Raw genomic sequence first — 27,001 nt, forward strand, 5'->3', positions numbered from 1 at the left:
GTAACCACATGGGGTTCCTCCTATATTCCAAAGATGTACAGGGTTCGTAGGTTAATTGGTCACTAGGGTGTATTTGGGTAGTGTGGGCTTATTGGGCTAGAAGGGTCTGTAACTGAGCTGTATCTCTAATTAAAATAAAATAGAAGCAGAGGCACGTACTCTAGTCTCTTCTGTCCGCTCTATACTTCAATACAATCATGGCTGCTCATCTACCTCAGTGCCAGATTCGTTTACTGATCCAACATCCCCAATCTGTAGAGATCTATCAATGGTATCAAAGTTGTTGTCAATCCATGCAGTGAACTGTGTGTATTTTGTGGCAAGATTCCTGCAAACTGCTTGTAACCTGGATGGTCCACGAGTCAGAAATGGGACCATTAGCCGAGTTACCACCCAGTAGAATATACCTGCTGGGAAATCTGGCCCACTGTTCCCCCAAGCAGTCGTTCGTGTGCACAGGCTGTACACAAGTCAGGTGTTTGTAAGCTGGGGAGTAGCTTCGCTTGTGGAGCACCCATACTAGGGGAGGGCCTGGACAAAAATTCCATGGGCTTCATAATCGGGTAAATATGTTAGACACAACACCAACCATAGTAATGCAGTGGCTGAGGCAAACTTCTTCTCAGGTTGAATGGGAAAGTAGAAAGATATAGCTGGCAATCAAAGATTAAAATGGCAAATAAAATCTCAAAGGAATTTTCTTTCTTATTGTATTGTCTTTTTTTAAACATTCTCATCCTGGTTTAGTGGAACTATTTAATTTGGAGATTGTTATTTTTAAATTAATTTTTCAAGAGCAAAGATAAATCAAAATAACTAGCGAGGAGAGCTTGTCTATCAACCAACTGGTTTCAATATGTTTTTTGACAGCAGGTCTCCTCAAATGGGTTTAAATTGTACCTTATTTTGAAAGTTCCTTATCTCTTCCTGTGTATACAACTGCCAGGCAAGCTGCTTCAACTCCTCAACAGTGTACTGGCAAGTCTCTAGGTGGGATTCCACCACGTTCTGTGATATTCGATCTGAATGAAAGAGCAAGCAGGATTTAAAGAGGGAGTACAAAGGTCTGGGTTCAAGGCTGCCAAATTAATGAGATTTATTTCTACAGATCTTAGTTTCTTAGCTTATAAATTGCAAACTTAATTTATAGGTTCTTGTTTCTAAATCTGCCTCTACCATTGGACTTGCTCCTACACTCTTTATGTTCAAAACAAAATTGCCCACAAAAGATGAGATGTTATGATGAAGTTGTATAAGATGTTGTTGAGGCTTTATTTGGAGTACTGTGTGCAGATACCACCTACAGAAAAGGTATCAATCAGATTGAAAGAGTGCAGAGAAAATTTACAAGGATGTTGCCAGGACCTGGGAGCCTGAGTTATAGGGAAAGGTTGAATACGTTAGGACTTTATTCCCTAGGGCATAGGAGAATGAGGGGAGATTTGATAGAGGTATGTAAAATTATGAGGGGTATAGATTGGGTAAATGCAAATAGGCTTTTTCCATTGAGATTGAGTGAGACTAGAATTAGAGGTCATGGGTTAAGGATGAAATGTGAAATGTTTAAGAGGAACATGAGGGGGAACTTTTTCACTCAGTGTGGTGAGTGTGTGAAATGAGCTGCCAGTGGAAGTGGTGGATGTGAGTTCGGTTTCAATGTATAAAGAAGTTTGAATAATTTTAAGGATGGGAGGAGTACGGTCCAGATGCAACTCAATGGGACTAAGCAAAATAATAGTTCAGGACATGTTAGATGGGCCAAAGGGCCTGTTTCTGCACAGTAGCTCTCTATAACTCTAAATTGGCCCCAGTACAAGCTGACAACAGTCGAGTTAATGAAATGAGCCTCCGAAGTCCTGAACAAACAGGACAACCAAGAGGCTACCTTCATAACCAAGATGATTTAGAAAAGATTTGGAATTGTAGATTTATGCAGACAAACTGAAATAACGAGAGGGAACGAAACATTAGATGGAAGGAGAGGGAGAAAAATGTGGGATTAACCGTGAATAACCAACCATTGCTCTCTGAGTAACACATACAAAATACTGGAGGAATTCATCAAGTCAGGCAGCATCTATGAAAAGGAATTAACATTCGATATTTTGGGCTGAGACCCTTCCTCAGGACTGGAGAGGAAGGGGGAATATGCCAGATTAAGAAGGTGGGGGAGAGGAAGAGCAAGCTAGGAAATGATAGGTGAAGCCAGGTGGGTGGTGAGGGGGGAAATGAAGTAAGTAGCTGGGAGGTGATTAGTGGAACAGGTTAAGGGCTGGAGAAGTAAGAATCTGTACCATGGGCTTCACAGATATGACACTGGATATTTTGTGTCCGTGAAACCAATGATATCAAATACATACCATTGTGAAATTTTCATAATTACAAGTTTTCAAAGTAAGTTTGTAATCAAAAACTTTGTAACAGTGTGTATTGAACATTATTGTTACTGAATAATAATTACAAGCCTGATGGCTCTGGAGTCCAGAAGAACTGGTGAGATCTCATTGAAAACTATCAAATACTGAAAGGCCTCGATAGAGAGAATATAGAGAGGATGCTTCCTGTAGTGGGAAAGTCTAGGACCAAAATGCACAGCCTCAGAATAGAGGGGTGTCCATTGAGAATGGAGATGAGGTAAAATTTCTTTAGCCTAAGAGTGTTGAATCTGTGGAATTCATTGCTGTAGCTGTGGAGGTCAAGTCATTGGGTAAGAGGTTGATAGATTCTTGATTAGTCAGAGTATGAAGGGTTACGAGGAGAAGGCAGCAGATTGGGGCAGAGAGGGAAATGGATCAGCCATAATGAAATGACAGGACAGACTTGATGGGCCTAATGGCTTAATTCTGCTCCTATATCTTACAGTTTTAAGTAAGCTTGTCTCCTCCCTTTCAAATTATTTGAAGGATGAAGTTTAAAAATCACAAGATGTACTGAAGACATATGCCACACTTCCTTCATCACTACAGGTGAAGAGCATAAGGAAAGCATGATGCAGTTGTGTTAAACTTAAATTCAGCAGCACTTGGAGTATTGTGTACAATTCTGGTCGCCCCATTACAGGATGGATGTGGAGGCTTTGGACAGGGTGCAAAAGAGGTTTTTCAGGATGCTGCCTGGATTAGAGACTACCAGCTCTAAGAAGGTCAAATAGGTTGGACAAACTTGGATTGTTCTCTCTGGCATGGCTGAGGGGAGACCTTGTGGCAATTTATAAAATTTGTAGAAGGTAGCATGACACTATTACAGCTCAGGGTGTCCGAGTTCAATTCCAGCATCCTCTGTATGAAAGTTTGTGTGTCCTTCCCATCAGCACATGGGATTCCTCCCACAATACAAAGTACCAGTTAGTAGGTTAACTGGTTATTGTAGGTTGTCCTGTGATTGGACTAGAGTTAAATAGATGCATTGCTAGGCAGTGCAGTTCACTGGGCCAGAATGGCCTATTCTGCAATGCATCTCATTCATTTGTTACATGCTATGCCATATTACCTAGGCAGTCACATTTTTGGCAAATTTTTCTACAGAAATGATTTGCCATTGCCTTCTTCTGGGCAGTATCTTTACAGGACTGGCGACCCCAGTCATTATCAATCCTCTTCAGAGACTGTCTGCCTGGTGTAAGTGGTTGGATAACCAGGACTTGAACACTAGAGGACTTTAAGGCAAGAGGGAAAAAATTTCAAGGAAAAGCATGAGTTGGGTTGATCATTTATTTATTTTACACTGAGTATGGTGGATGCTGGATCACCTTGCCAGGGATGGTAGTGGAAGCAGAAATGACAGTGATTTTCAAGAGGTTACTTAGAGAGGCACATAATCAGAAAGAGAGGGATATAGGTCATGTGTAGTCTGAAGGGCCTGTGGCTGCTGCAAGATTGGGGTTCATTTCTGCTGCGGTCATAAGGAGTTTGTATGTTCTCCCTGTGACCATGGGGGTTTCCTCCTGGTGCTTCACTTTCCTCCCACATTCCAAAACATACAGGTTAGGGTTAATAAATTGTGAGCATGGAACACTGGCACCAGAAACATGGCGACACTTGCAATATACCCCTAACACGTACATGATTTGAAACGATGTGCTTCACTGTACGTTTCAATGTACATGCCACAAATAAAGCTAATCATTAAGTGCGTAAATGTAGATAACAAAATGAAAAAGGTCTGGGATATCAATGGATGGAGGAACTGAACTGGACCCAATAGCCTCCAAGATTGATCAGAGGTTGAAATCAAAGCCCAAAAGTCAATCAGAAGTCAAGGCCCAATGACTGGAGCCTGGGTCGGTGAATCTCTGAGTCCACTGGGATGAAGTCAGGGCCCAGTGTCTGTGAATCCAAGAGTCTGCTGGAAGCCGAAAGAGGACTGTCTTTCCTGGAGTAAGAGGACTGTAAGTGTGTGAGTGGGTGGGTGGCAGGAATGGGGCTTGTTTCACTGTATGTTCTGTGTTGTTCTGCCCAGCATGGTGGGCATGCTATGTTGGTGACAGAATTTGTAGCAACACTGCAGGTCACCCCTATAACATCCTTAGGTGTGTGGGTTTTTAAATGCAAATGACGCATTGCACCGTTCGATTCAATGTGCACATGATAATTAAATCTAAATCTGAAAACTCATCTATAATAATGTACACACAAGAGATTCTCCAGATGCTGAAAATCCAGAGTAACACATTCAAAATGTATGTAGGAACTCAGCAGGTCAGGCATCATCAATGGAAATGAATAATCAGTCAACATTTTGGGCCAGGTCCTTTTACCAGGACTTGTATCTGTTATTCTTCTGTGGAAATTTTATGGAGAACAAGTTTTAAGACTCCACACTTCTACCTACCAATTATTAAGTAATACATACCTATCTCTGCCATTGAAATTTCACTGGCCAGTGAACTATTCTCTGGAGAGGGGTATGGGAACAAACTGGGTTCCAGCATTATTTCATAAATGGACTCCTGCTTTATATGTTTAATTTCATTTACATCCATGGCAGACTGATCAGGAGAAGGCTCAGCGGAGGCTGAAATATCAAAATTATAAAAATTGCTTCCTCCTTCAGGGGTCAGCGGAAAGTCAAACAGGAGCCCTTCTGAGAAGGTGCTGCTGATCTCATCCAGATCTCCGAGTCCACTACTGACGCTGTTTGGGTAGCCTCGTGCAAGGCCCTCAGAGTCTTCCTTGGTTGCCAGCTGTTCTTGATGCTGTTGATGTTTCTGAACCTCTGCATAGAGACTGTCACGTTGCTTTTTGGACATCCGACCAAACTTCACAGCTGGAGAAGGGAAAACCCTTATTAGTAATTGCATGACTACCTCTGTTATAAAGTCATGTGATCATACAGAACAGAAACAAGCCCTTTGGCCCACTGGCCATGGAGGGCTTATCTATAATAATAAATATGAGAGATTCTGCGATTGCTGGAAAACCAGAGCAACATGCACAAAAATGCTGGAGGAACTCAGCAGTTCAGGCAGCATTCTATGGAGAAGAATAAACAGTCGACGTTTTGGGCTGAGACCTGGCTTCACATACCACATGCCAGCCTGTACTCCTTCTCTTACCCCCCACCTTATCTTCCCCCTTCTTTTCTAGTCCTTTTGAAAGGTCTTGGTCTGAAATATCGACTCTCTATTCCGTTCTATAGATGCTGTCTAAACCGCCGCCTTCCTCCAGCATTTTGTGTGTATTTATCTATAATAATCCTATTTAACAGCCTTACGTACCTTGGCAAATCAAGTCATTGTCCAGATACAGTACTCTTGATGTGTTCTGAGTGTACCTTGTTCAATTACCAACTCAAACAGTGTGTCCCAGATCACAACCATCCTCTCAGAGAAACCAAAAGACATTCCCCCACAAGTGTCTTACCCATTATCCTAACCTGTGTCTCTGGTTTTAAGCATTTATTCTAAATGGATAAGTTTCTTCTAATCTACCCTATCTATGTCCCTCATAATTTGGTATTAATCCATCATGATTAGAGGACATAATTGGGTGTCCAGTAATCTTTCAGCTATCTTTGCATTTAAATAATTGAAACATCTTTGTTTTAAAAAGTCTCTTTAAAGCTCTGCCAATTTTTCTTCATTCCCATTTTTGCTTTGAAAACATAAAAAAATTGGATCACTTTCATCCACCAGGGAAGATGGATATTGTAGAAATGAAAAAAAGTAAATATCTGCAAGTTCCTTTGTGAACATTTGCAAAGTTTGTTGTCTTCTCTGCTCCATTTGTTCTTTCATTGATCCTGTTTAAAGCTACTCTTCTATAGATTTGCTGAGTATGCCCACAGGAATATCTTAGGTTGTATGTGGTGACATATATGTACTCTAATAATAAATTTTACTTTGAACTTTACTTAATTGGTAGAAGTGAGGAATAAGAAAGGTATCACCATGTTAATAGGATTATATTATACACCACCCAACTGTCTGTGAGATCTAGAGGAACAAATTTGCAGAGAGATCACAGATGTTACAAGAAACAAGGTTGTGATTGTAGCCGATTTTAACTTTCCAGAAATTGACTGGAACTCCCATATTGTAAAAGGACTGATGGGAAAGAGTTTGTCAAATGTCTTCAGGAAAGTTTCCTTAATCAGTATATAGAAGTCCCAACGAGAGGGTTGTGAGACTAGATCTCCTATTAGGGAGTGGGACAGGGCAGATGACAAAAATTTGTGTAGGGGAACACTTTACATTTAGTAATCATAATGCCATTAGTTTCAAGGTAATTATGGAAAAGGATAGGATTGGTGTTTGGCTCAAGATTTTAAATTTTGAGGGCTTCTGAAAGGATCTGTCAAGTGCGGATTGGGACAGGTTGTTTTCCAGCAATGGTGTACTTGGTAGTGTGAGGCCTTTAGAAGTGAAATTTTGAGAGTACAAGAGTATGTGCCTGTCAGAATAAAAGGTAAAGATAACTGGTAAAGATAACAAAGGTAGAGAAACTTGGTTTTCAAGTGATATTGAGGCACTGGTTAAGAGAAAAAAGGAATGCATAGCAGGTAGGAATAAATGAGGTACGAGCAGTATAAGAAATTCAAGAGAATGCTTAAGAAGGAAATCAGGAGGGCTAAAAGAAGCATGAAGTTGCTCTAGCAGACAAAGTGAAAGAGAATCCTAAGGGGTTGTACAGAAATCTTAAGAGCAATAGGATAGCAAGGAACAAAATTAGTTTTCTATAATACCAAAGTGGTAATCTATGCTTGGGAGGCAAAACAGATGGGGGAGGTCTTAAAGAGGTTACTTTTCATTTATATTCCTCAGGAAATGGACACAGACTCTATAGATGTGAGGCAATGCAGCAGTTATGTCATGGACCCTATACAGATTACATAGAAGGAGATGTTTGCTATCTTGAGGCAAATTAGGGTGGATAAGTCCCCAGGGCCTGGCAATATGTTCCCTCTGACCTTGTGGGGGGGCTAGTGGAGAAACTGCAAGGGCCCTTACAGAGATATTTAAAACATCCTTAGCCATTGGTGAGGTGCCGGAGGATTGGACGGTAGCTACTGTTGTTTTATTGTTTAAAGAAGGTGCTAAGAATAAGCCAGGAAATTGTAGGCTGGTGAGCCTGACATCAGTAGTGAATATACAAGTATTTGGATATACGGAGATTGATTAGGGATTATCAAGATGGCTTTGTGCATGGTCTAACCAACCTTATAGAGTTTTAAGAGGAAGTTACCGGTTAAGTTGATGAAGGCAAGCCAGTGGACGTTGTCAAAGTGGACTTTAGCAAGGCGTTTGACAAGGTCCCGCATAGGAGGTTAGTCAAGAAGGTTCAGTCGTTTGGCACTGAAAATGAGGCAGTAAATTGGATTAGACACTGGCTTCACAGAAGAAACCAGAGAGCAGTAATAAATGGTTGCCTTGATGACTGGAGGCCTGTAATTGGTGCTGGGTCCATTGTTGTTGTAATTATATCAACAACCTAGATAATAATGTGGTAAACTGGATTAGCAAATTTGCAGCTGACACCAAGACTGAGAGTGTGGTGGACAGCCAGGAAGACTATCAAAGCTTGCTGTGGGATCTGGACCAGCTGGAAAAATGGGAGAAGGAATTCAACGCAGGTAAGTGTGAAATGCTGCATTTTGGGAGCACCAGCCAGGGTAGGTCTTACACTGTGAGCAGCAGAGCACTGAGTAGAACTGAGGATCTGGGACTACAGGCCCATAATTCATTGAAAGTGGTGTCACAGGTTGATTGGGTTGTAAAGAAAGCTTTTGGCACATTGGCCTTCATAAATCAATGTACTGAGTACAAGAGTTGGGATGTTATGTTGAAATTGTTTAAGATGTTGGTGAGTCCAAATTTTGAGTACTTTGTCCAGTTTTGATCACCTACCACCAGGAAAGATGTTCATAAGATTGAAAGAGAGAAAATTTACAAATATGTTGCTGGGACTTGAGGACCTGAGTTATAGGGAAAGGCTGAAAAGGTTAGGACTTTATTCTCTAGAATGTAGAAGATTGAGGGGAGATTTAAAAGAGGTGTAACAAAATTATGAAAGCTTTAGATAGGGTAAGTGCAAGCAGGCTTTTCTCACTGAGGCTACAACTAGAGATCTTGGGCTAAGGGTGCAATGTGAAATACTTAAGGAGAACATGAGGGAGCACTTCTTCACTCAGAGGGTGGTGAGGATGCGGAACGAGCTGCCAGCGCAAGCAGTAGATGTGGGTTCGAGATCAACATTTCACAAAAATGCGTATGGGTACATGAATGGGAGGCAAATTAAGGGCTATGGTCGGGGTGCAGGTCGACGGAACTATGCAGGTTACTGGTTTGGCATAGATTAAGTGGGCTGAAGGGCCTGTTTCTGTGTTGCAGTGTAATAAGAAAAGAACCAGTAGCTGCAACTACATTGCTCCCTTAACTGGCAGAGCAGATACATTCCCTGGGACACATTGGAATGCAAAAGATGAGCAACAGATTCTCCCTGTGGTGGTGGAATCCAAAGTTGAGGACACAAGCTTGACAAGTGTTTGAAAGATGCATGATATGCCAGTAAATGAATGCTGGAGCAGTGGAAAAGCTATCAGAGTTAAGTGCTCCTTCCCTTTCCTGGTCCATTTTTACACTTACAAGTACACTTACTTTGCCAAAGTGCCACAGATACCCAGGCTTACTAGTAATAATGGACAAGCTTTCAAGATGGGTAGAAGCTATTCCAGGAAGGAAAGTGACTGCCAAACTCATTTTCATTGTCCATATCACCTAGTCATCAGGACAAATCAAACAAATGATGGAACCATCAAATGATGACTAAGTATCATGAGGAAGGTGTGCTTTGGTCTATGGCTCTTCCCATGGTCTTGTGTAGCATCAGAGCAATCACAAACAAAAAATACTGGAGTCCATTTGAGATGGTAACCATTTCACTGTCGGGGGCCCTTGATCTCAAAGAGGATGATATACATATTATGGCAAACAGTTTAGTTAACTGTTGTGTGAAATTAACCCAAGTTGTACAGTCTGCTTCTCAATATGTTTCTGCTGATTGAAATTAACCAACAGAAGGACACACCCTGACTCCTGGCGAGTGGGTCCCAAGTAAGAAAGTGCATAAGGATCCACTGGGAGCTGAATGGGAAGGTCCTTATCAAGTGCAGGTAATTACCAACTTAGCGGTGAAAGTAGAAGGTAAAAGTAAGTGGATACACAGCCACTGCAAGTGAGCTAAAGTGATACCTAACGAGGACTACATGCACTATGGTTAACGTGCTAGTAACCTCTGACCTAGTGCCTAATGCTGCTGGGCTACAGTGAGCAATTACTAACCAGCCAGAAGACTTTGAACAAGTTGACAACTACTAGACATTATGAAGTTTATTCTAGTTTTAGTTGTTGCTATATTTTTGCCAAGTTCCCCTACTTAGAATGATTACTAATATTTGTACTAATATGCATTATCATAATTTACATCTTTTTACTAGTATAAAGGTGATCATCAATAAAACTGTGCAAACTCACACAAATGTGCCTACTAATCAGTCTAACAATGACAAACTCCTATACTTTGAAGGGTATATACCATTTGATACAGTATTTCCTATTTTTAGTTTATTATTTTATACTTAACATAGATACAAGTTTTTCTGCCTCTGAACTTTCAGATGTAGTGAATCTAAACGTGTGATTTAGAATCAAAAAGGGGGGTTGTTTTCTTTGAAGCTTAACAATTAATTGCCTGCTTGTACTTTATATGACTACTTATATACAAGTAACTGTTTAGTATGCATACTGGTCACAGTATGCATTTGCAGTTGTTCAGTGTACCCCCCCACCCTCCGAGGTTACAGTTCTTTGTGACATTCTAAAAAGTTTGAGAAGCTTCTCTGGTGTTGTATTACTTGAATAGGGGCTACCTGAATGGTAGACTCTGATCTGCAAATTTGAATGGATTGTATGTTATCTGTGGATGTAAAAACAGTGGCCAGGCTCTGCCATCTTTGCTTCTTCTCTCTCTTCTATTACTAGACCTTTGTCACTGTCCATTTTCAATTTTTTTTGTTCTCTTTGCAGTCAACGAAACGATCTTGAAGCAACAAGTTTTTTGCCTCTTTCCTGACTTCTGAAAGAACCTTGGATTAAAAACAACAAAATCCAATGTATGCATGTAAATGAATGGTATGGGTCATTGAGCCAGAAGGGCTTGTATCTCTGAATCAATAAAAATAACAAAAAGCAGCATAGACGTTACACAACTTCAACTTTCTTCCACTGCAGATATTTAAGACAAGAAACTAAGCTAAAATGTATTAGAATGAAAAGCTCAGACTTTACAAAAAAAAACTTTAAACAATTTACATTTTAACACAAGAGGTTACTGAGAATTTCCTCTATTGCTAAAGTACGTCTCATTTTTCAGTTCCATGGCAAATGCTCCATTAGTCAAACCCTCATATATACATCATTGCCTCATGACAAAGAATTTCGAGCTGTTGTTTAGGGTGATGTGTGGAATCCCTGTGAGCTGCAGATAAAAATAACATGCATTCATCCTCACACTATCTGCTGAGTGAACGTGTATAAAAGCATTGGAGAGCCAAACTGGTCAAACTTCTAGACTGTGTTGCTGTCTGCCGTGAGAGGCTTCAAGTGTTGAGTACTTTAAAAGGAAAAACAATTGGAAATATATCACATCCGCATCAAGGTTCAGAAATGAGAGCAGAGGGCACCTACCATCATTTTCTGGGACAAAATACTCTAATATACCTTGGCCAAGAATCTGTTACTTAGGCCTAACAGACTAAACTAAAAGTGAGACAAGTGCATGCACAAGAGGAATTAGACTAGAAAGTGTCTAAGTAACAATAATCAACCAGATTTTAACCAACTGTTGCCAATATGTTTTGACAATAGGAATCCATTGATGGTTTGTTGGACCTTGAGACAGTTCTGGGTTTGAATCAACAAACTATCCGAAGCCTGGCCAATTTACTATTGCATCACTCCCCCCCCCCAATCCTGCCCCCACTGTCTCTCTCTCACTCTTTCAGTCTCTCAGCCTCTCTCTCATTCTCTCATCTTCTCTCTCATTCTGTCTCTCAGTCCCTCTCTCACTCTCTGTCTCTTAGCCCCTCTCTCATGCACGCACACGTACACAGTGAGAAAAGAAGTGTGTAGCCTTAGTTAACTTGGAATAAAATTTCAAACTGTAATCTAAGCTCTAGTCTTCTCCCTTACCATCACGTGACATTCCAAGAGTAAGACACTTCTGCAAGCGACAGTGTTGGCAGCGATTCCGATTGGTTCGATCAATGAGGCAGTTCCTCTGACGTGGGCAGGAGTATGCAGCGTTATTCTGCTGGCTCCTTCGGAAAAAACCCTGGTTCAGATAATGGGATTTAACAAAGTTTAGAAGCCAGTTAATTATAGTCAAAGTTCAAAGTAAATTTATTATCTAAGTACATACACATCACCAAATACTACCTTGTCATCGATTTTCTTGTAGGCAGTTACAGAAAAATAAAGAAATGCAATAGAATTTACCATCAAACTATACATAAACAAAGATTGACAAACAATGAATGTGACAAAGAAGACAAATTGTGCAAATACTGTAAAGAAAAATAAAATCTTTGATAAATAATACTGAGAATATGAGTTGTAGAATCCTTGAAGGTGAGTCCATAGGTTGTGGAATCTGTTCAGAATTGAGGTGAGTGGAGTTTTCTATTTTGATTCAGGAGTCTGATGGTTGTAGGATATAACTGTTCCTGAATGAGGTGGTGTGGAACCCAAGTCTCCTGTATCTTCTACCCAATGATAGTAGTGAGAAGTCAGCAAGGTCTGGATGGTGAGAGTCCTTGATGATGGACGCTGCTTTATTATGGCAGAGCTCCTTACAAATGTACTCAATGCACTGGGCTGGATCCACAATTTTCTTCCATTCTTGGCCATTGATATTTCCATACCAATTTGAGATTGCATACAATGCTTCCAGTGTCTCCAGACTTAAAACCCAGATACTGTTGAGAAACTCACTAGTCCTTCACTCTGTGGTCTGGGATGTTTCAAATCCATAGTGGGGGTCTATCCTAATTAACTAAACCTAACTAAAATCTAAAATTAACTAATATTAATATCAATCTGCAGTTAATTAACCTATCAGTGCAATCTCAGACAGCAGTATTTTTCAAGTTCAAACTCAGTTTATTGTCATTCAACTATGTAGATGTGTAATGCCAAACAAAACAATGTTCCTCTAAACCAAGGTGCACAACACAGTACATATAACTCACACATAACACAAAGTTATATTACCATCATAAGTTAACAAGTAATAAGGTACATTTATGAGACAAGTTCAAAAGTAACAGTGTTACGCTACTGGCACTTCATATGTCATGAGACCTGGGTGGTGGCAGGGAGTTCGGTAGTCTTGCAGCCTGGGGAAAGAAGCTGTTTCCCATACTAACAGTTCTTGGTCTAATGCTACAGTACCTCTTGCCTGATGGTAAGGGGTCAAAGAGTTTGTTGGACAGATGGATCTCTGACTTATAGTAACTTCAAGTTACTGACACTTCTTGGAACCCCTTACATGATCTGGTAAGTCTGTACTAATAAATAACAGAACAAGAAGATGACCAGCTAGTGAAACTCATTGGATCAAGTATTAGTTGTGGACAGAGACAGGCAGTTGATGTTTCAGGTCGAGATCGTTCAGCTGGACTGAAGGAGTAGAAAGGAGATAGCCAGAAAACTGATATCAAGGATTAACTTTATTTGCTACATACTTTTGCATGTATTAGGAAATTGTTATGGTGTGTTGGTGTGACATGCACAAAAAACAACATTCAGTAATTATATAGAATAAAGAATTGTATAAAAATAAAATTAGTACAGATATGACCCAGACCCCGTGATTTCAGTCTCTGAAGCTGACATGAGCATCCTTCAGGAGAGTGAACCCGTGGAAAACATCAGGCCCAGATGGGGTACCTGGCTGAGAACTAAAGATCTGTGCTGATCAGCTGGCTGGTGTGTTCACCCATACCATTATCCTCTTGCTTCGGCAATCTGAGGTACTCACCTGCTTCAAACAAGATGTACAGTGCCGAAGAAGAACATGGTAATCTGCCTCAATGCTTATTGTCTAGTAGCACCTACATCCAATGTGATAAAGTGCTTTGAGAGGATAGTGATGAAACAGATCCACTCCAATGTAACTATCGTCACAACAGGTCAGCAGCAGTTGCTATTTCATTGGCTCTTTACTCAACCTTGGAACATCTGGATAGTGAAAATACATATGTCAAGATGCTCCTTATTGGCTTCAGCTTGGCATTCAATACTATCATCCCCTCAAAACTAATTAACAAAATTCTAGCCCTTGGCCTCAATACCTCCTTGTGCAACTGGATCCTTGATTTCCTCACTTACAGATCCCATTCAGTTGGATTGGCAATAACATCTCCTCCATAATCTTCATCAGTACAGGTGCACCACAAAGATGTGTACTTAGCCCCCTACTTTAGTTGCTTTATACTTAGGACTGTGAGACCAAGCACAGCTCCAATGTTATATTTAAGTTTGTTGATGACCCCATTGTCGTTGGCTGAATAGGAGGTGGTGATGAATCAGCATACAGGAGGGAGAATGAAAATCTGGCTGAGTAGTACCACAACAACAACCTCTCATTCAATGTCAGCAAGACTAAACAGTTGATTATTGATTTCAGGAAGAGGAAACCAGAGGTCCATTTTCTAGTCATTGGGGGAATCAGAGGTGGAGAGGGTCAGCAACTTTAAATTCTTCAGGATTACCACTTCAGAGGAACTGTCCTGGGCCTAGCATGTAAATGCGATTATGAAGAAAGCACGGCAGTGCCTCTACATTCTTAAAATTTGTGAAAATTCAGCATGTCATCTAAAACTCTGACAAATTTCTATAGATGTACAGTATAGATGACTGATTGCTTCATGGCCTGGTATGGAAACACCAACGCCGTTGTGTGGAAAAGCCTACAAAAAGTTGTGGATGTGGCCCAGTCCATCACGGGTAAACCCTTCCCCATCACTGAGCATAATTAAACAGAGAGCAGTCACAGGAAAGCAGCATCCACCGTCAAGGATCCCCGCTGTAAAGGTCATGCTCTCTTCTTGCTGCTGACATCAGGAAGTAGGTACCGGAGCCTTAGGACCCACATCACCAGGTTCAGGAACAGTTCTTAACCTTCAACCATCACGCTTTTGAACCAGAAGGGAGAACTTTACCCAATTTCACTCACCTCATTGCTGAAATGCCCCCACAAACTATGGACTCACTTTCAAGGACTCTTCATCTCATATATAGAAACACAGAAACGTAAAAAACCTACAGCACAATACAGGCCCTTCGGCCCACAAAGCTGTGCTGAACATGTCCTTATCTTAGAAATTACCTAGGGTTACCCGTAGCCCTCTGTTTTTCTAATCTCCATGTACCTATCCAGGAGTCTCTTAAAAGACCCTATTGTTTCCGCCTCCACCACCGCCACCGGCAGCCCATTCCATGCACTCACCACTCTCTGCGTAAAAAACTGACCCCTGTCATCTCCTCTGTACCTACTTCCAAGCATCTTAATACTATGCCCTCTCGTGCAGGCCATTTCATCCCTGGGAAAAAGCCTCTGACTCTGACATCGTACTCAATGTTTATTGATTATTTATTTATTTTTATGATTATTTCTTATTTTTTCTTTTTATATTTGCAGTTTGTTCTCTCTTGCACATTGGTTGTTGTCCTGTTAGGTATAGTCTTTCATTGATTCTATTGTTTCTTGTATTTACTGTGATTGCCCACAGGAAAGTTAATGTTAGGGTAGTATATGGTAACATATATGTACTTTGATAATAAATTTATCTTGAACTTTATAATGTGCATAAATATATAAATAACAGCATGTATTTACAATGTAAGCAACATTATAAAAGGTGGTTTAAAGTGTTAACAGTGCAGTGCAATGACTGAGTTAATAGATAGAGGGGGTGTTGGAGGGGCTAACTAGAATGCTTGATCAGCTTAATTGTCTAGGGGAAGAAACTTTTAAGACAGCGTGATGTTTTTGTTTTAATAGCCCCAGTACTTTCCAGAAGGGAGTTTTTGTTCCCTCAGGGACTTGCTGGTTGTCTTTCCAGGTGTTCTAATTACACTGGATAAATGTGGACTTGCTGCTTAGCACTCACTGATGGCAGGGTGGAGATACATCTCTACTAAAGGAGGTGTAGGGTACTCTTTCCCTCCTCTAACTTGCAGGTCACCCTTGGGCACCCAATCAGGGTCACATGAAGCCACAAAAGTAGGTGGTGGATGGTATGAGCAGCTGGTGCACATCACAAGTCCTGGTTATGTAACCACTGATGCCAGCCAGACAATTTCTGAAGAGTATTGATAATGGTTGGGGTTACCCGTCTTGTAAAGACACTGCCCAGAAGAGGGCAATAACCAGTCACATCTACAGAAATATTTGCTGAGAACAATCATCATCATGGATAGAGAAAACAATAAGAACCACAGCATGAGGCGGGGGTTTCCCCCACAGATTAAAGGCAGACAGAAGACCATGATCACCCATGTCATATGACATGACACATAATGAATGAGTGACCCACTGATGTAGAGAAACCACTTCAACTTTGTGATAATCCCTACAAGCATCAAAGTCTAGAATTACATCTTTTTCAAATTACGTAGCTTGACACTGGGTTAAAGAACTTTCCCCTTTTCCATAAGGTCACTGCTACCTCATGATGATTCAGATTTAGATTTATTTATCACAGGAAACATGCAGTGAAATGTGCCATTTGTCTTAACAACCAACACACTTCAGGCAGCCCACAAATGTCTCCACAACACATTCTGGCGCCAACAATGTATATCTACAATGCTTGAAAGAACAATATATACCACAAGAAGCAACAAAACAACAATAGCAAAACAAGCCCCTTTCCTCCCTTCCTGAACTGAGGAACTACACACTTAAGTTGGAAAAAACTTTGGTGCATTGACAATTATAACTCATATTTATGAAATGCTTTCAATATTGTGCTAAGTTATCGGACCAATTAATAACCCATTTATTAGAAGAATCCCTTTATACAGATTACGATAAGGCTGAAATTCATCTTGATAAGTACAGGAAAACTGCAGAAATGGAAACAAAAACATGCCAGAAATTCTTAAGAAATTAAAGATAAAAGATAGAGATTATCTTTATAAAGATTCACTTTACTTGCCACATGTGCATCCAAACATAATGAATAGTGTCGTTTGTGTCAAATTAAATCAGCGACGATATGCTTGGAGCAGCCCGTAAGGTTCACCACCCTTCCGACGCCAATGTAGCATGCTCACAACTCACTGAGCCTAATCAGTACGTCGTTGAAAAGTGTAAGGAAACTGGAGCACCCAGAGGAAACCCACATGGACGTAGGAAGAATACACAAACTCCTTACAGACAGCGGTGAGATTTGAACTCTGAACTTACAGCCAGCGACTGGGAAGTGTTGTGCCTACCGTTATGCTACTGTGCCACCTTTTGCTTTTGACTGACCTTTTGAGGATATCTAGTACTTCGGTTTTTATTCCAGGTTTTTGGCATCTGCCATATTTTGCTTTTCCATAGAAATACAAGCATTTTTCTTAAAAACCAAAAAACATTTTATATTTCTAATATTGAGGCTTGGGAAGGCTTTTTTAAAGACATTTCTCTTGTTTCATGTCCTGAGAACACTTGTACTGTGCAATGCTTCCAGTTAAACAGACAGCTTGGCTCCAGGGACCTAGAATAACCCCACCACCCAACCTGTTACTTCAGAGTGTTGCAGGTGGTTATAGACAAGGAATTACAAAGTCCTAGAAGGATTAGGGAAGAGGACCAGAAGAGAAAATGGAGTGTTGCCCAATTTAGTGTCAATACATCTCAGTAAATACCAGAACTACTGGTGAACAAGTCAAGGAGCCCATTGAGGTAAAGGCAGTAGAATTTTGAATGAAGATTGTGACAGAAGGCACTTGGTAAATGCATTCCTTACACTTGTGCATTCTCACTCACACACATACACAAACACAGCCTTGTCATTCTGCTGTTGTTGTGCTGAGTGCACTGACTTCAATGTCTTCCTCAGTATATTCTCATAATGGGTCCTAGACTGAGCCGATGCACTCAGGATGGCTTTATGGTACCTCTGCCGCCATACATGACAGAATATTCCATTTCTTTAGTAATGGGATGTGTTAATATGTATATGTTGTTTGTATACAGTATTTACAGTAGATACTTTTGTTTATTTTCCAATATTAATAAAAGTACATAAAAGTAGGGTGCACAATATTCTAATTCATGTTGTTCTTAAGTTTACAGTTGGTAATTAAGATGGCATATCCCAGTGTAAAAAAAGGGAACTGAGCACCCTGAGTAGGAGAGAGAGATAGCAGCTGCCAGGAATTCACACTGGACAAGAATGAACATGGAACTATTATTATGCTTTCCAGCAGATATCTTCTTGTAAGTGTTGGCAGTTTTCTTTTCACTATTTTTGCTAATTTTTAGTCAGTTTAATTTTTGATGCATCAATAAACACCCTTGCACTAATGGGCTAAGCGATATTTCCTTTGGTCATAACCAGCATATTTAACAAAGATCAATGGATTTTTATCACAAACAAAAGAAAATCTTCAGATGCTGAAAATCCAAGCAAGATACACAAAATGCTGGAGGAACTCAGCAGGCCAGGCAGCATTTTGTGTGTGTTCACTGGATTTTATTCACTCAAGATCAAGTTCAAGATTGTATAATGCCATTTTCTGCACACAAGTGTAAAGGAGAAAGAAATAATTGTTACTCCAGTTCCAATGCAGCACATAAATGATAAAAGAACACAATAGTAATAAAAAAGCACAATAAATATAAATACGTAAGATAGCTTACATAAATATATGGATTGTATGTCCATAAAGTAACGTAGGTTGTACATAAAGTGATTGACGGGAAATAATAAAGAAGTGGTGGAGTAATGGGTGGAGGTATTGATCAGCCTTACTGCTTGGGAAAAGAAACCATTTTTAAGTCTGGTGGTCCTGGCGTGAAAGTTACATAGCTTCCTTCCTTATGGGAGTGGAACAAATAGTCCATGAGCGGTGGGGGGGGGGGGGTGGGGGGGCTATCCTTCATGATGTAACTGGCCCTTTTCCAGCACCTCTCTGTATATATGCCTTTGATGGGAGGCACGTTTTTGACAGTGATGCATTGGGCAGTTTCGACTACCCACTGTAGAGAATTCCTGACTACCGCAGTGCAGTTTCCATACCATGCAGTGATACAGCTTGTCAGGAAGTTCTCCACTGCACATCTGTAGAATGACGTGAGTATGTAAACTCCAACTCTCTACAGCCTCCTCAGAAAGTAGAAGCGTTGGTGAGGATGTGTTCTGGGACCATGAGAGAATGTATATGATATGCACTCCCAGGAGTTTGAAACTGCTTGCATTTTCCACTGCTGTGTTGCTATTGAAAACGGGGGATGTGAGCGGCACGAGTTCTCTACTGATCTCTAAGTTTACACGGGGCTTGAGGTGAATGGCTAACTAATAGATCACCAGAATAATATTTGGCCCAATGAGTCTGTTTGGCCATTCCATTATGGCTAATTTATTATCTCTCTCAACCCCATTCTCCCACCTTCTCCCTGTAATCCTTGATGTCATGACTAATCAAGAACCTATCAACCTCCACTTAAAATATACTCAATTATTTGGCTTGCACAATGTTCTATGGCAATGAATTCCACAGATTCACCACCCTCTGGCTAAAGGAATTCCTCCTCATCTCTGTTCTAAGTGGACGTCACTCTACCCTGAGACTTTCTGGTCACTGACAATAGGGAACATCCTCTCCGCATCCACTCTATGTAGGATGTTCAATATTCAACAGGTTCCAATGAGGTGAAGAGAAATTCAGGATTCAGATGGAATAGGCTTTTCATTTAAAAGACAGTAGATAAACTACAAACCCCATTTCCAGAAAAGTTGGGATATTTTCCAAAATGCAATAAAAACAAAAATCTATGATATGTTAATTCACGTGAACCTTTATTTAACTGACAAAAGTACAAAGAAATGATTTTCAATAGTTTTATTGACCAACTTAATTGTATTTTGTAAATATACACAAATTTAGAATTTGATGGCTGCAACACACTCAACAAAAGTTGGGACAGAGTTAAAATAAGATTGAAAAATACACAGAATATTCAAGTAACACCGGTTTGGAAGACTCCACATTAAAGCAGGCTAATTGGTAGCAGGTGAGGTATCATGACTGGGTATAAAAGTAGCGTCCATCAAAGGCACAGTCTTTGCAAGCAAGGATGGATCGTGGCTCACCCCTTTGTGCCAAAATTCGTGAGAGAGTTGTTAGTCAGTTCAAAAGGAACATTTCCCAACGCAAGATTGCAGAGAATTTAGGTCTTTCAACATCTACAGTACATAATATTGTGAAAAGATTCAGAGAATTCAGAGACATCTCAGTGCATAAAGGGCAAAGTTGGAAACCACTGTTGAATGTGCGTGATCTTTGAGCCCTCAGGTGGCACTGCCCAAGAAACCGTCATGTTACTGTGACAATTTTAGCCACCTGGGCTCGGGAGGACTTTGGAAAACCATTGTCACTTAACACAGTCTGTCACTGCATCCAGAAATGCAACTTGAAATTGTATTACGCAAGGAGGAAGCCATACATCAACTCTATGCAGAAACGCCGGCAAGTTCTCTGGGCCCGAGCTCATCTCAGATGGACAGAAAGACTGTGGAACCATGTGCTGTGGTCAGATGAGTCCACATTTCAGCTAGTTTTCGGAAAAAACAGGCGTCGAGTTCTCCGTGCCAAAAGATGAAAACGACCATCCTGATTGTTATCAGCGAAAGGTGCAAAAGCCAGCATCTGTGATGATATGGGGGTGCATCAGTGCCCACGGCATGGGTGTGTTGCATGTATGTGAAGGTATCATTGACTCTGAGGTGTATATTAGGATTTTAGAGAGACGTATGTTGCCATCAAGGCGACGTCTCTTCCTGGGATGTCCATGCTTATTTCAGCAGGACAATGCCAGAACACATTCTGCACGGGCTACAACAGCGTGGCTTTGTAGACACAGAGTGCGTGTGCTTGACTGGCCTGCTGCCAGTCCAGAACTATCTCCTATTGAAAGTGTATGGCACATCATGAAGAGGAGAATCAGACAACGGAGACCACGGACTGTTGAGCAGCTAAAGTCTTATATCAAGCAAGAATGGACAAAATTTCCAATTGCAAATCTACTACAATTAGTATCCTCAGTTCCAAAACAATTAAAAAGTGTTATTTAAAGGAAAGGTGATGTAACACAATGGTAAACATGCCTCTGTCCCAACTTTTGTTGAGTGTGTTGCAGCCATCAAATTCTAAATTTGTGTATATTTACAAAATACAATTAAGTTGGTCAGTAAAACTATTGAAAATCTTTTCTTTGTACTTTTGTCAGTTAAATAAAGGTTCACGTGAATTAACATATCACAGATTTTTGTTTTTATTACATTTTGGAAAATATCCCAACTTTTCTGGAAATGGGGTTTGTAATATGGGGACCCAGCATTATCACAGAGAGCTTAAAATGCAAATGCTAAATTGATACAAGAATTTAACTAGGTCACTATTCCAATACTGTGCTCCATTGAGGAACCTATTTTAGGAAGGATATCAAAGCCTCGAGTCTAAAAGGAATTCGCTTTGGTAAAATTAGGAATGAGAAGCATTCATGATGAGAAAATGAATTGGGGACCTTTACATTAGAATAGGGAATATTAAGAAAAAATCTAATAACAGAATGTCTTTTAATTTTGAAGGTAGAATTCAGAGATAACCATCTACTCACTTGTAACTTGAGAATACGAACTGAAGATCACCGTAAAAAGCACAAGGTTAAGAGAATTTTATTTGCATAGAAGAGAAACCATGGTAGCTGAGAAGTGAGGAGAAGGCAGTAAAATGAGAAAGACACATTCAAAGGAATGTGGGCAATGACCTTAGTTATAAACCGCTTATAGAATTGGTAGAGGTCCAATAATTACCTTCTGTGATGACATTTTAAGAAGGTTGGTTCCACCTTACTGAAGGGATAATGAAGTCAGAGGGAAGAGGAGATGATAAAATAGAAGGAATTTTAGTAGTTTCTATGGGCCTCGCTTACCTTGCACCCCTCACAAGTGATGACTCCATAGTGGATCCCTGAAGATTTATCTCCACAGATTTTGCATGGTATCACTTCGATTTGGGCTGTAATGTCAGGAAAATGAAAGAGATTAATTGATAATTTCACAGTTAAGTTCAAAGGCACTCCAAATCTAGAAAATTAATGTTCTATGAAAAGGAATAACATGTTTACCCTAGGCTCCAGATACTCATGAATAAATTATACCAAACCACAGCCTAGTATTATATTCCTCTTCTCGATATTCAAAAAAGAAAGCAAGACAAAACTTACTTGGTTAATGATTGTCACAGTTCATGTGATGTACCTACAGTCAGAGTTCTAAGTAAATTTACTTTCAAAGTACATACCGTACATATGTCACCATATACTAACTGGACATTCATTTTCTTTAGGGCATTCACAGTAAATACAAAGAATACAGAGAACTTACAAAAAACAAAAGATGGACAAACAATCAATGTGGTAAAGACAACAAATAGTGCAAATACAAAAAAGGAAAAGAAACAAAATAATAAATATTGAGAACATGAGTTGTAGAGTCTTTGAAAATGAGTCCATAGGTTGTGGGATCAGTTCAGAGTTGAGGTGAGTGAAGTTATTCACGCTGGTACAGGAGCCTGATGGTTGAAGGGTAATAACTGTTCCTGAACTTGGTGGGGTGGGACCTAAGGCTCTTAGTCGTCCTTTTGGATGGCAGCAACGAGAAGAAAGAATGGCATAGATGGTTGGGGGATTTTGATGATGGATGGTGCTTTCCAGTGACAGTGCTCCATATACTGTGACATAAAATAGGCAAATGTTTGAACCTGTAACTGTATAAATCATCTTACTCTGCACATCCCACTGTATGCAAGGAAGCTTTTAAAAACTTAATCATTCAGTATGTGGACATTTATGGCAATGTCATCATCATTGTGTGCCACATCATATGACGTGGGCGATTAAGGTCTTTCCATGACCATGATTGTTCTTGGCAATTTTTTTTACAGAAGTGGTTTGCCATTGTCTCCTTCTTGGCAGTGTCTTTACAAGATGGGTGACCCCAGCCATTATCAATACTCTTTAACGATTGTCTGCCTGGCGTCAGTGGTTGCATAACCAGGACTTGTGATATGTACCAGCTGCTCATACAACCATCCACCATCTGCTCCCGAAGCTTCAAGTGACTCTGATTGGCAGTGGTGGTGGGAGGAGGGGTGCTAAGCAGCTGCTACACCTTGTCCAAGGGTGACCTGCAGGCTAGCGGAGGGAAGGAGCACCTTACACCTCCTTTGGTAGAGATGTTTCTCCACCCTGCCACCCAAAGCATTTATTACCCATTTCCTATTACCTTAATTGGAAGTTAGCAATCAACCTGGATGGGTTTCTCAATGGTAGTCGAGACTAGATAAGAATAATTGACTACCATCCCTGAAGAACATTAATGAACTACACATCAAAAGATGGAATTAGTTTTGAAGTGGATACTTCTCTGTCTGTAGACTTTATAATGAGATAAACCTAATGGGCTGGATTGTGCTGTACCTAGTCAGTGCCTCCTGTGAGGTGTCTGCATTCATACTGATCCGCATTCACACATACACAGTACTGTGCAAAAGTCTTAGGCACATATATATTGCTAGGGTGCCTAAGACTTTTGCATAGTATTGTATTTGTCAATGTAGAGCAGAGTGAGTTTGTAAATTTGATGGGAGCAAAGGATGTTGGTGAGGATTGTGTACCTTGGGAGGGGTGTGGGTCAGGTGGCAAGGAAGGAGTGCCAGTGGCAGGTGCGGCAGGAGGGAGGCAACAGTACCTCAAATAACCATGCGTTACAGCAGTGGTGTGCAGAAGAGCATCCCTGAACACATAACATGTCAAACCTTGAAGTGCATGGGCTACAGCAGCAGAAGGCCATGAACTTACAATAAAATGGTCACAGCATTTATATTTTCAGCTGAGAAGTTTTGTTTTGAGGACACAAACATCCCTTGTGAATTACTGAAGCAAAGCATGAAACCATGTCATTCAGGTCTTTGTTTACTCCTGACATGCTTCTTTTTATTTCTTTTACAGATTCCATTTAATATAACTATTTTTCTTCTGAAATAGTCAGTGACTTAGCAACTGAGCGCATGATCACTAATCTGAAAGGCATCTTCTAGTAGTAAACTAAACCTTTTTGACATGCATACTGATAACAAATTTGGTTAAGATTATCAGCTAAATAAAAAGTAGTCCAGAAAGTGTAACAGCAATACTTAAATACGAAGACATTAGAAAGCTAGAAATAAAACTAACAACTTGGAACACTTCACATATTCAGAAACCTTTGTGGAAATTCATGCATTATATTACAAGGCCTGCTAGAAGAAATTCTACCATTGAACTGATTTGTTGGATCTATATTATAAGTCCATAGCACATAGGGGAAGAATTAGGCCATTCATCCCGTTGAGTCTGCTTCATTTTTGCAATCATGGCTGATTTATTGTTTCCCTAGACCCTATTCTTCTGCTTTCTCCCCATAACCTTTGATGTCATATTATCAAAAAGCCTATCAACCTCTGCTTTAAATATACTCAATGACTTGACCTCCACAGCGTATATGGCAATGAATACCATCGATTCACCAACCTCTGGTTGAAGAAATTCCTTCTCAGTATTAAATAAAATTGTGAACAGATTCACATACTGTATGATCCTTCATATACAAAGGATCAGATGAACACTTCTTACAGCACCTAGTCAGGCCTTTTGGCCCAACTGACCCATTCCAACCAAGATGCCTGTCCAAGACTCCAATCCAAAGCCTTTAAGATAAGTTGAATTCTGTAAGTTCATGATAAGAAATTACTTAGGGAATACATTAATTAAAGAACTTATCCTTGCATTGCAATTATGGTACCATACGTAATAGCCTTGGGCACGGATTAGTAAATGAATGAGCTTGATCAAAAAGGGCGGGCCCTGGGGAGCGATGCAGAACAGAGGAACCTAGGAGCATTCTCTGTTCTGTAAAGAATCTCTGTACGCCTTCCCCTGGGTTTTCTCCTAGTCCTCTGGTTTCCTCCCCCAGTCCAAAGATGTTCCAGGTAGGTTAATTGGTCAGAATCAGAATCACAATCTGGTTTAATTCTACTGGTATATGTTGTGAAATTTGTTGTTATGCAGCAGCAATACATAATAATAAAAACTGTAAATTACTATATATTGATTGTCCAATCAGAAATATGATGGCTGAGGGAAGATGCTTTTCCTGAAAATGGTGAGTGTGTGTCTTGGGGTGTTAGGTTGTGGTTATACAAGACGTTGGTGAGGCCACATATGGAATACTCTGTTCAGTTCTGGTCATCCTGTTATAGGAAAGAGGTGTAAACTACCATAAGGGGCATACACAGGCAAATGAACACAGCCTCTTTCCTAACAGTGGGGAACTAAGAACTAGAGAGCAGAGATTTAAGGTGAGAAGGGTGAGATTTAATAGGAACCTGATGGAAAAATGTTTCATTTAGAGCAGGGGGTTCCCAATCTTTTTAATGGACTACTACCATCAACTGAGGGATGGGTCCATGAACCCCATGCTGGGAACCCTTGACCTAGAGTGTGGCCAGTACTTGGAATGAGCTACACACACAAAATGCTGGAGGAACTCTGTAAGTCTTGCAGCAGCTAAGGAGAGGAATTAACAGGCAATGTTTCAGGCCAAGACCCTTCATTGGACTGGAAAGGAAGGAGGAAGAAGCCATAATAAGGTGGTGGGAGAGGGGGGAAGCCTCTGGAATGAGCTGCCATAGGAAGTGGTTGAGGAAGCTAAATTAACATTTAAAAGACTCTCGTGCAGGGATATGATAGGAAAGTTTTAGAGGAACAATAATGCAGGCAAATGGGATAAGCATAGATGGATCCTGGTTGGCATGGACCAGATAGGCCTAAGGGCCTGTTTCTGTGCTGTATGTGTCAATGACTCCAAGTCAAATGATCTTTTGTAAATTTGGCTTTGCAAATAAACGACAACATCACTGGAACTGGCATTGAAGCAGCTCAGAATTTTGTCCACCTCAAGCGACTGGTACAATTGCCGTACTAAATCCACAACTACAAGACCAAGTTCGAAGCACACAGTTAAAGACCATTTCAGTCAGATGCCACAGAGCAGCCACCTCTCACCTCAGTCTCATCAGTTTTGTAGAGCAAGATGTTTTCATTACCAAAGGATCACATTTTAACCAGATTGCAGATCTGATGCTAAGGCAAAAAACCAAAGCAAATTGAGTACGCTGGAATCTGTGCTGGATAGGGAGATGACTACTGCAGGTCAGCTCCCCTGACAGTCCTGCTCTCGAGTGTTCACTCCCTGGAAGACAAGCTGGACTGCCTTCACTTGCAGCCGCAGGAGATGAGGAACTGCTGCGTACTTGATCTTGCAGAAGCGTGGCTCCCGAACAACATCCCATGCACCATCAATCTTCAGGGCATGCTGCTCAGGGACTTGTGCTAATACTATTTTTGTGACTGTTTGTAGTCTGTTTTGCACCTTGGCCCTGGAGGAACGCTGTTATTTTGTTTAGCTGTATACACATGCATGGTTGAAGGACAATCAAACTTTAATTTGAATTATAATTCAGAACTACAACAAAAAGAAAATCTTTGTAGTTTAGATTTCATTCATACAATGACAAACATTATGCAATAGCTCCGCCACATACAGTAACAGCAATGAACAGATAAACTTCCGAGTAATTGCACTGAATAAAGAACATGAACTGATGTGCTAATTGATGTTATTTGATAATGTGTAGGAGACTGTTAGCAGACTGTATTATCAAATGGAAAGCCTACTCTGCTGAGGTTTCAGAGTGAAATGAAGTGCTCGGTGTAACTTAATGGACAAGTACTTATCGTTGCACCGATCTGTGAAAATAGACCTGCTTTCCTGCAATAGGTTGAGTCAAAGTTGCAACTTTACAATCAAGTTGAACCTTTGCATGAAAATAAAAAAAATACTGCAGCTAATGGAAATCTGAAACAAAAGCAGAAACTGCTCAAAATGCTTAGCAGGTTAAGTAGAATCTGTGGATACAGAAAGAGAGTTAATATTTCAGACTGAAGTTTAGGCAGTGATTTCATTACTGACTAGTGTGGCAGTGCCAATGCACAAGAAGTTGGAGGTTCAAAGGTTCAAAGTACATTTATTATCAAAGTATGTATACATTACACAACCTTGAGATTTGTCTCCTAACAGGCAGCCATGAAACATAGAACATAGAAAATCTACAGCACATTACAGG

General features: G+C 40.4%; 1 protein-coding gene across 2 annotated transcripts in view; it reads right to left on the reverse strand.

Annotated features, from left to right (window-relative positions):
- Positions 1-27,001, reverse strand: part of LOC132405995 (nuclear receptor ROR-beta-like) — a 114,915-nt gene that overhangs the window by 19,662 nt on the left and 68,252 nt on the right. For both annotated transcript variants that reach the window (XM_059991097.1, XM_059991096.1), the window contains exons 2-5: positions 21,708-21,793; positions 11,687-11,828; positions 4,852-5,265; positions 901-1,022 (exon numbers count right to left, since the gene is read on the reverse strand). In XM_059991097.1, the coding sequence (XP_059847080.1) occupies positions 901-1,022; positions 4,852-5,265; positions 11,687-11,828; positions 21,708-21,793 (764 nt within the window). The remainder of the gene's footprint in view (positions 1-900; positions 1,023-4,851; positions 5,266-11,686; positions 11,829-21,707; positions 21,794-27,001) is intronic.

Source organism: Hypanus sabinus, chromosome 16 (genome assembly GCF_030144855.1).
Source record: "Hypanus sabinus isolate sHypSab1 chromosome 16, sHypSab1.hap1, whole genome shotgun sequence".
In the NCBI taxonomy this organism is placed as follows: Eukaryota; Metazoa; Chordata; class Chondrichthyes; order Myliobatiformes; family Dasyatidae; genus Hypanus; species Hypanus sabinus.